At 34.0% G+C, this 11,222-nt stretch overlaps 1 protein-coding gene across 2 annotated transcripts in view; it reads left to right on the top strand.

Annotated features, from left to right (window-relative positions):
• Positions 1-2,486: 2,486 nt before the first annotated feature.
• LOC143066895 (ubiquitin-associated domain-containing protein 2-like) overlaps positions 2,487-11,222 on the top strand; it is a 30,817-nt gene continuing 22,081 nt past the window's right edge. The window contains exons 1-3 of one of the 2 annotated variants that reach the window (XM_076239719.1): positions 2,487-2,547; positions 8,019-8,146; positions 9,785-9,904. In XM_076239719.1, the coding sequence (XP_076095834.1) occupies positions 2,496-2,547; positions 8,019-8,146; positions 9,785-9,904 (300 nt within the window). In that variant the 5' untranslated portion in view covers positions 2,487-2,495. Of the gene's footprint in view, positions 2,548-4,906; positions 5,139-8,018; positions 8,147-9,784; positions 9,905-11,222 lie in introns of those variants that run through there. The other variant, XM_076239720.1, reaches the window with a different exon arrangement.

Raw genomic sequence — 11,222 nt, 5'->3', positions numbered from 1 at the left:
GTTCTTGTTATCTCAACTCCTCTGAAACAACAATACAGAATTTCATGACACTTTGTAAGTAGATGGGACATTATATGTACCGGTAGATGTATATAAAAAAGAAGATGTGGTATGATTGCTAATGAGAAAACTTCCCACAAGAGACCAAAATGACTCGGAAATTAACAACTTTTGGTCACTGTACTGCCTTCAACAATGAGTAAAATCCATATCCCGTTTTCAGCTGTAGAAATGGCATATTGCCAGGAAATAACTATTCAATTTTTGTCTTGCCTGCAATGCAGAAAGCGAGTTGAAGGGATTGCTTTACAAGCAACTCAGGAGTCTGCTTCAGTGAGTGATAGGAACTAATTGTGATAGATAATTGATATTGAGTATGAAGTATCATTACTGTTAGTACAGTTTAACAACTTCAAGGTCTAGTGACTGAATAAATAAGCAATTTTCGTTATAAAGTTTTCTGCTGAAGTAAGTTTAATAGGATTTTATTGTGATACATCATTGCTACCATTTGATACAAGTATGTAGATGTACAGTTCTTGTCTAGGCGATAAGTATGTACATGTACAGTTCTTGTCTTGAAGAAAGTATGTACATGTACAGTTCTGGTCTTGGAATAAGTGTGTACATGTACAGTTCTTGTCTTGGAGAAAGTGTGTACATGTACAGTTCTGGTCTGGAGGATTAATATGTACATTTACAGTTCTTGTCTTGGAGATAAGTATCTACATGTATTGTTCTGGTCAGGGAGATAAGTATGTTCATGTACAGTTCTTGTCGGGAGATAAGTATGTACAGTTCTGGTCGGGGAGATAAGTATGTACAGTTTTGGTCAGTGAAATAAGTATGTTCATGTACAGTTCTGGTCTGGGATAACGTATATACATGTACAGTTCTGGTCTTGGAAATAAGTATGTAGATGTACAGTTCTTGTCTAGGAGATAAGTATGTACATGTACAGTTTTTGTCTTGGAGTACAGTTTTGGTCTGGGATAACGTATATACATGTACAGTTCTGGTCTTGGAAATAAGTATGTACATGCACAGTTCTGGTCTTTGAGATAAGTATGTACATGCACCGTTCTGGTCAGGGAGATAAGTATGTCCATGTACAGTTGTTGTCTGGGAGATAAGTATGTACATGTACAATTCTTGTCTTGGAGATAAGTATGTATATGTACCGTTCTTGTCTTGGAGATAAGTATGTACATGTACAGTTCTTGTCTTGGAGATAAGTATGTATATGTACAGTTCTTGTCTTGGAGATAAGTATATACATGTACAGTTCTGGTCTGGTCAGGAAGGTCAGTATGTACAGTTCATGTCTGGTCAGGAAGGTTAGTATGTACAGTTCAGATCTGGTCAATAATGTCAGTATGTACATTTCAGGTCTGGTCAGGAATGTCAGTATGTACAGTTAAGGTCTGGTCAGGAATGTCAGTATGTACAGTTCAGGTCTGGTCAGGAATGTCAGTATGTACAGTTCAGGTCTGGTCAGGAATGTCAGTATGTACAGTTCAGGTCTGGTCAGGAATGTCAGTATGTACAGTTCAGGTCTGGTCAGGAATGTCAGTATGTACAGTTCAGGTCTGGTCAGGAATGTCAGTATGTATAGTTCAGGTCTGGTCAGGAAGGTCAGTATGTACAGTTCTGGTCTGGTCAGGAATGTCAGTATGTATAGTTCAGGTCTGGTCAGGAAGGTCAGTATGTACAGTTCTGGTCTGATCAGGAAGGTCAGTATGTACAGTTCATTTCGGGTCAGGAAGGTCAGTATGTACAGTTCAGGTCTGGTCAGGAATGTCAGTATGTACAGTTCAGGTCTGGTCAGGAATGTCAGTATGTACAGTTCTGGTCTGGTCAGGAAGGTCAGTATGTACAGTTCAGTTCTGGTCAGGAATGTCAGTATGTACAGTTCAGGTCTGGTCAGGAATGTCAGTATGTACACTTCAGGTCTGGTCAGGGAGTATATCTGCATGCTGCACTAGCATATTCTAAAGTATGCTTGAAGAGGGACATGTATGTTTTTATGCCCCACCTACGATAGTAAGGGAAATTATGTTTTCTGGTCTGTAGATCCGTTCGTTCGTTCGTCTGTCTGTTTGTCTGTTCGTCCGTTCGTTCGTCCGTCTGTCTGTCACGCTTCAGACTAAAGTTTTTGTTCAAGGTAGTTTTTGATGAAGTTGAAGTCCAAGCAACTTAAAACTTAGTATACGTGTTCCCTATAATATGATCTTTCTAATTTTGATGCCAAATTAGAGTTTTATCCTAATTTCACAGTCCACTAAACATAGAAAATAATAGTGCGAGTGCGGCATCCGTGTATATTCTTGTTTTGACATGTCTTTAATTGACTTGTTTGAGATGTTCACATTCCTTTTTAAGAAACTGATGGTGTTGTTAGCTTTGGAGCAGATGGTGCTTATGCGTTAATCCAATCTAAGATCTGATGAATTAGTGCATCTCAGGCATTTAGCTGATGTTACATGTTCAAGGTTATGGCCATGGAATGTGTAATTGTACTTAGGTTGAGTTCGCTTCTTGGAGATGGTGAGTACATTATATTTGTCAGGATGGGGGTTAAGCCACGTTGCTTCCCGTACAGCTGGTCAAAGTCCTTTGTACGTTTGCAGCATCTGCATTGGATGATATTGTGACGTAACTTTGAAGCAATAGTATCATCATTTAAAAGTCGAAAGGTTGATTGAATCCATTGGGGCATGTCGTATATATAATAAAAAGAAGGTTAGGTCCGAGGACGGCTTGTGGTACGCCGGACTCTATTGAAATGGAAGTCGGTGTTTAACCCTCTACTTCTTCTGAATGTGTTCTATCACTGAGGAAGTTGTTTATCCACTCATTTGTTTTAGTGTTTATCCCATATTGTGCTTCAGTTTGTGGATGAGAAGGCTATGACTAACCTTATCATATGCTTTGGAGCCGGCAAAATAGAGCCAACGAAGCTATTTTGCTGAGCCGGTAAAATAGCCCCACTTGAAGACACAGACGTTTGTGAAGTGGACCCCCCTTTTTTAATTACGATTTTCATATTTTATTTGAAAATATTTTTTTTCATATTTCAACTTATATTATTTTTAGTTTTACTTATTTAACGTGTTCAAAGTCTTTGCAATGCAATTTAACAATATTAGTAAATAATATGCATTGAAAATACTTTGAAAACCTTAAATAAGTAAATCAAAGTCAATATATAAAGCATATGAAAAAATAAAATCTGAAAATCTGATATGAAAATCAAAATGAAAAAAAAAGGGGAGTCTACTCCACACACGCCCTAGGCTGTGTCCTAAGAGGCTATTTTGCCGAAAACTGCCTCATTTATATCAATATAAAATGATAACACACTTAAAGTTTAATACAAAAGCACTGTGATCTACATGTATATCTGATACCATTATAACTGCATTAAGCCGGACCAAAAAATAAATAATTTATAAAATGGATTTTCTTAACCAGAACGGAATCCGCGGGTCCGTTCGCCCTGATTCATGTTCGCACAGGTCCCTATTCGCCCTGATACCTGTTCGCCCAGGGTCCATTCGCCCTGATTTTTATTTTTTCTAGTTTTTGTCTAGTCGCATTGTTTAAAGTATTTGAACAAAATATGTTAAAGTTGGGTTTTTTTTTAAATTGACAGAATATTTATATTGCCGCAATCAATTTATCATTTTCCCTTTGATTTGCAGAGTAGAATACTGGAATACAATGTATTCATCTTTATTGATATTTGTTAACAAAATAAGTGTATTCAGTCAATCACGAATGTATAGAAGAAGTATGACTAGTCTTAGACTAGAGTATAAATAAATGAACTTGTAAATTTTATCCGCTTCATAATTTACAGTTGTACATCATTGTTTTTATTAATTTCAAGCTGAATATTTTATCAATTATTATTAATCCACCAAAAGACAATAAAAGTTAGAAGAGACAAGAATACCACTTTTGTCAAAGATCTTTGATAATGGAAACCTGATCCTAGCCAAAGTTGCAACTTCGTTTCCAATTGATCTTATCCAACTAATTATCAATCCGTTCTGTTATGTAGACATTAATGCAAACAGAGCTGTTTTTGAGGAAACCAGCAACATTTTGGAACCCCTGTGTAGACAGTTGCTTTATAATATGCATAACAAACGCTATGCTTTATTAGCTAATATAGATCAGCAAGGCAGTAGAAAATCTAACTTCTAATTGCCTAATAGTGTAGTTTAGAAAGATTGGCCTTGCAAGTACATAACGGGCACACATGGTCCCAGAATAAGTTGTTTTTGTATTCAAAGAACATTTAGTTTTATTTCTATCAAAGATTTTTCTTATGTTTTATTTGTGTAATAAGAATAAGAATAAGAATAAGAATTTTATTAGTATAAAATCCAAACAATAGGATTGTTACTAAAATATACGACAAAAACAAACAAACAGACAGTGGCATATTAAATACAAAACGATAGTCATTAAACACTACAAACATGTAGCATTGAAAGAAAAACAAAAACATAGATTATTAGTATTAATTATAATACTATTTTTGACAGCATGCCTCCTCTTTAAAATTATCATCAATTAAAATATTATGCCTATGTTACAAAAAATATGTTATAATATATATAACATTATATGTAACATAAATTCTTGAGGTGGCGGAAATTTTTTATATTTTAATATATGAAGTGATGCGCGTTGTATTGTGTTATATTGACATTTTCCTCTGTGTGAATGGAGGTGTGCCTTGATTCTCAGAACTACGATTACAGATTACAGAATTATCACAATAATCAGTGATTCGAATTATTTTGTCATTGAACAATTAATATGGGCGAACGAACTCAGAGCGAATGGACGTAGGGCGAACATGTTATTAGGGCGAACGGTCCCGATACCACAAGGACAGAACAAAATGGCGAAACAGCACAGGGGACGAAACATTTTACTGTTTCTTACAAACGTGTGATTGATTTAGACGTATAAAATTTCTTAATTTCTTTTCGGAAATGCATAGAATTTCCGTAATTCCCGAGAAAACACTAAAGAAAATAGAAAGTTTCCTTATTTGTTCGATGGTGAATTAAAAAAATCTCTGTTGGTTATGGGAGCGTTACATGGAACTACTGGATTTTGTAAGTTTTACGAATAGTCACAGGGAACGAGCATGTATTCATGCTTAGTGAATAGTGTTGCCATCTGAGTTTCCTACCATCTAGCAAGAGGAACAGCCAAACTCATAGATCAAAAATAAACTGACAACGCCATAGCCAAAAAATAAAAAGACAAACAGACACATAATAGTGCACAAGACCCAACATAGAAAACTAAAGACTACAAATGTAGCAACATAAAACCCACCAAAATCTGAGGGTGATCTCAGGTGCTCGGGAAGGGTAAGCAGATCCTGCTCCACGTGTGGCACCGGTCATGTTGCTCATGCTATTAATATGAGGTAGGCATTACCTGTGAATGGGGACGAAGTCTGTATTTTTTTTTTAATTCGAATAAGTTGATAAAAGCATTAAAAGAAATGGACATACTGTAACGTTTCCGATATTGGTTCTGTTGTTAGGGATTTAGTTGTGACGTCATATTCAATGTAAACAAAGAAACTCTGTTATCCAGGTAACATTTTTTATTATATCCAATGATTGGGTGTTGAATTCCTTCCTATATTTGTTGATATGTTGATAAATATACATTTTGTTCAAAGTCTCATGCAAACAAGACCGGAAACGGAAGTAGATCTGAAAAGAAAGTTAACGATTTTTAGTTCATTAGTAGAATGAAAAATTTGGGAAATTTTCCTGAAATTTTTTTTTTTTTTGATTTTTCTACCATAAGTGGGGACTTTGTCCCCATATAAACCAGGTAAATAGTCTAATTCTGTAGTTCACATTTGTGGTGAAAAGGCCTAAAATAAAATATTGTTTGTTTCCCGAAACCTGACCGACAATGCAAAAATTGTCAGACTCACAAAATTTTATTATCAAAACTAAGTCAAATACTATTTTATTCATTTCTGATTTTCAGGCTTGCCGAATCGACTGATATTGTTCAGGCTTTTAGAAAAAATGAAATTATTTCCTTATCTCTCACCCACACCTGGCTTGGCAGGGTCGGGATTGGGGAAACAAACAATTTATTAATTTAGGCCAAAGGGAAGTGGATAATTTGTAGTTAAAACATAACGAATATATCGGATATCATCTGTGAAACGGTTATTCAATAATAGTCAACCAACTCATGATGATTTCAACTTCACCATTTTGAACTATTGGTTTAAAAAGTAAAATCACAAAAATACTGAACTTAGAGGAAGATCAATTGGGAAAGTCCATAATCACATGGCAAAATCAAATAACAAAACGCATAAAAAACGAATGGACAAAAACTGTCATATTTAATAGCTTCCTTGTGAGCAGCAACCCTCTATCAAGGAAATCATGATAGGAAATACAAGCAGAGAATATCCTATCAATTGGGAGATATATACTCTGTGTGCAGGCGCTACTGGAATGTTGCTACATAGAAATGGAAAGTTCATCTCTTTTGTTGTAAAGATTTGTTTTCAACCTATATACATGATCATAATGATTTTCACATGTGAGTGTTGCGTTTAGAATACTGAAGTACACATGTACATACATAGATCTTGAAACTGCTCTTCAAAACCTTGCACTTTTAAAATATTATATAATATGTGCTGTTCTTTCTTAGTCATGTTAGTCCTTGTGTTGATGCCAGGAATGTTGACATATCTGATGCAGTGTATGTTTAATGTGTTCAACTGTTTCATCATTTCTTTTCTTTCTTGTTGGTATAAACGAATTTACACTTTTGGTATTAAGCTGAATTTTTTCTCCAAATGACCTTAGATCGCCTCCAAATAACCTTTTGATGTCAAGCAACAATCACTTACAAGTCTATTGTGACGTCAAATTTTTTGAATTGTTATGTCAAAGTTTACGGGAACCTGTGTGATTCTACGTAATGGCGGACAAATTTGCATACAAGTGTAAATATGTCTATTGCCTGCAGTTGAATAAATATATGTGACATAATCTTCATTTTGCTGAAGTCAACGGCCTTTATATGGTTGAAGTAGAAGAAGTGTTCTTTATTTTCTTCTTCACTACGTTGATTTAGTCATATGACTAGAGGGATTGACTTATTTCATGGCAGCACTTATTTAGTTGGCTATAGGTTAGTCTGTTCTTAGTTCTTAGAGAATTCTTCCTGTTACTATGATTTCAGGCTCAGGTATTATATACATTTGTATTTATGGTGGGTTCCAGGGATGACTATTTCATAAGAGTATACATTTTTAAGAAAGTATAATATACACACAGAGATTACAATTTGCAATACAATGTACATCAGTATACATAAAAACAACATTAATTTTAAAATGCCATTGACAGACACTTCTACTCATCTCATAATTATAAACTATTGACAGACACTATTCTCCATTTGTCCTGTTGTCCCAGCTTATCACAAGGATAAATTGTAGATCAAAAGGGATTGCTATTGCAAATAGCTGCAAAATTTTGTATATGTATATGACAGACGCACAGTGTTCTATCCATCAAACATGTGGCATAATATCAAGATCAAGAAAAAATAAATATATGAAGTCATTAAACCTGCATTAGTTTCTTTTAATGTCTTCCCTATGTCAAAGGAGGATGCTAACAACATGAATAATAACTACTCTAAAAAAAAAAAAGAAAAAAAAGAAAATTAACCTTTGATTATTCTGTGTTTTCCAAATAGATAGATTGCTAAGGGCATGATAAATACAATATCATTAAACATTGTTAAATGACTAATAAATTGAATTATTATAATATTTAGTGAGAGCATGATAAATACAGTATCATTAGATGACTAATGAATTGAGTTAAGGGCATGATAATAAATACAATATCATTAAATGACTAATGAATTTAGTTATGTTATAAAACTTATATTGAAAATGATACAGGTAAAGAATTTGTATTTTTCAGACAAATCTCCATCCAGTAAAGGATTACTGACTGCTACATTATTATCATCATTTGCCTTAAACTTCCCATTTCAACAATACAGACATTATTTCTGGTATAATCCACACCTAATTGTAGAAAAACAACAGGTATTTATTTTTTCAACTTATTTTGAATTTATGAAAATAAGAAGTGGTGGTAGATTGTCAACCTAAGGTAAGAAGCAAGATCCTTTTCATTTTTTTTTGGGGGGGGGGGGGGATTTTTGTTTCAAAGAACCATATTTAAATAAGAACTAGGGTTAACAGCTGAAGGACGCCTCAGGGTGTGGGAGTTTCTCGCTACATTGAAGACCAATTGGTGGCCTTCGGCTGTTGTCTGCTCTATGGTCGGGTTGTTGTCGCTTTGACACATTCCCCACTTCCATTCTCAATTTTATTGTAATCTTGAATTAAAATTATGTAGGATCATTATAATCCCTTTTCCTGTAAAGTAATATATTTATTTATGTCAAACTTTAATGACCTACATTATTTAGATTTTTTTTGTCAATCCTTCGACTTTTGGCGAAAAAGCGAGACATAGCAATTCTACATTCTGTTGTCGGCGTTGTCCACAAATACTTTATTTGGCTTTTTTAACTTTTTTGGATTCGAGCGTCACTGATGAGTCTTTTGTAGACGAAACGTGCATCTGGCGTATATATAAACTTTAGTCCTGGTATCTATGATGAGTTTATTCACTCTGTGGTAAATGTTTTTGAAATTTTAATAACTTTCTTAAACTATCCTGGATTTCTACCTGTAAACCAAACTTGGAAAGAGGCTTGTTTATGATCATAAGATAGTATCCAGAAGTAAATTTTGTAAAAAAAAAAATCCTGCTTATCTGTTTTTATGCCCGATTTATGGGCACTATGTTTTCTGGTCTGTGCGTCCGTCTGTTCGTTCGTCCGTCTGTCCCGTTTCAGGTTAAAGTTTTGATTAAAGTTTTGGTTAAAGTTTTTGGTCGAGGTAGTTTTTGATGAAGTTGAAGTCCGATCAACTTTAAACTTAGCAACATGTTCCCTATTATATGATCTTTCTAATTTTAATGCCAAATTAGAGATTTTATGCCATTTTCACGGTCCACTGAACATAGAAAATGATAATGAGAATGGGGCATCCGTGTACTTGGGACACATTCTTGTTTACTTATACATTGTTATAAGTGGACTTAGTTTTTCTGACTGTTAGTATTACATTCATTCTGTCAAGTCTGTGGTTAAAGTTTTCAAAATTTTAATAACTTTCTTCAACTTTTCTGGATTTCTTCCAAACTTGAACAGAAGCTTGTTAATGATCATAAGATAGTATCTTGAAGTAGATTTTGTAAAAAAAAATCCTGTTTATCTGTATTTCACTTGTAAATGGACTTAGTTTTTCTGCCAGTAAACATTACATTCACTATGTGGTCAAAGTTTTAAAGTTTTAATAACTTTCTTCAACTATCCTGGATTTCTACCAAACTTGGACTGCAGCTAGTTTATGATCATAAGATAGTATAAACTAAAAGCAAAGTTTCTTCCAGTTAACATTACATACAGTTTGCAGTTAAAGTTCTTAAATTTATTACATTCATAAAGTAGGCGAGACACTGGGTTCCGCAGAACCTTTACATATTTCTTTATACTGAAAATCCCAATTATTTAAAGAATGTGCAGGATTCCTGAGAAACTTACTAAATAATTAAGCCTTGTTCATCACAAACTTCATCTTCTTTTGTAGTCATTTTTCTTTATTTTCCAGTTATGGAGAATATTTTCATCAAAGGTAGCTTACTTGGATCTCAAAGACATGTGTTGCTGTTCTATTCTAATGTACTACTTTAGAATATTTGAGAGGCGATATGGTTCAAGAAAATTTTTGGTAGGTTGACAGTGTTACTCACATTGTGACAAAAGTAATTCAGTCTCCTTTAACTTTATGTACCCAAATATATTGTGTATAGGCCCCCCTGTTATATACCTCTATTTGGTATTTCTGGTTACCGGAAATGTAGGACAGTTAGTGTCGTCTGTCACCCATGTGTTTGATAAAATGGCTGTGGAATAAAATTTAGATATCGATATTCAAAAGCGTGACTTCAATCTCATTAGTCCCCCGAAGACAACAAAAAGGATTGAGGCCCACGACATGGTGGAGGACTTAAAAAGGCTTTTAGCGTAAATATTATTTTTTTTTCGTGATATTGTTGGTGAACCTTTTTTTTAAAACACGTGGTAAATGACAAAATCAGCTAAACAAGCAGATCCATAGGCTGGAGTCCTCACAGACAAGTTTTCCTTTTGATTATATGCCGGTAATTTTGAGTGATAGTAAAGCAAGATTTTTACAGAATGAGGTTAATTCTAGGACAGAACGGAAAATTCAGTGGTGGTTTAAAAGTGGTGCATCCGCGAACAACCAATTGCAGTACCTTAAAGACAATTTGGAACTTAAATTACAGATACATCCTAAAATATTACTTTATGTTTGGCTAGGAACGTGTGATCTCACAACAAAAGATGGTAAATTTATTTCTTTAAAAAAATCAAGAGATAATTCAAATGTTAATCAATTGACATAAATTTACAAAGAAATTCATGCTTTTATATCAGATTTTGTGACGGTAAAACTTGCCTTTCTAGAATTACTGTACTATTTAATTTTTCATTGGAATGCCTATAAAAATCATGCTACTCCTGGACCGTTTAAAAATGACGATCACTTGTTGATTGAACAAATTGATGCAGTAAACAGCTTTATCTGTGAAACCATCATGTTACTACGAAAATATTCACCACAATTCAATTTTTTTATTGACAAAATTAATTCTTGTCCAGCTCTTGCCAGACTGTCAGAATTTGTGAATTGTCACAAAAGGACTGCATTTAAGCATGAATAATTGGGAAATTCAGAAAATATAATTCAGTGATAACTGTATCGCCAGTACTACCTACATGTACAGTGTAGTTTCTTAAAATTTTTTCTCACAATAAGCCAAGCCATTTCATTTTTTGATGTTAATTTGTCTTAAACAATTGGTATCAGATAAGGTATCGCCAGTTAATTTTCAATTGCCTTTCATATTAAAATTTTAATATAGTTTATGTGGAAGAACCTGTTTATTTTTCTTCTCAAGTTATGAAATTGTCGTAGATAAAACTTAGTTTTTCTTGTTTTGGTGATGATTGCATCGCTAAAC

The sequence above is a fragment of the Mytilus galloprovincialis genome, chromosome 3, assembly GCF_965363235.1.
Source record: "Mytilus galloprovincialis chromosome 3, xbMytGall1.hap1.1, whole genome shotgun sequence".
In the NCBI taxonomy this organism is placed as follows: Eukaryota; Metazoa; Mollusca; class Bivalvia; order Mytilida; family Mytilidae; genus Mytilus; species Mytilus galloprovincialis.
The sequence above is the reverse complement of the archived record's forward strand: the minus strand, read 5'-3'. Positions and strand labels throughout refer to the sequence as shown.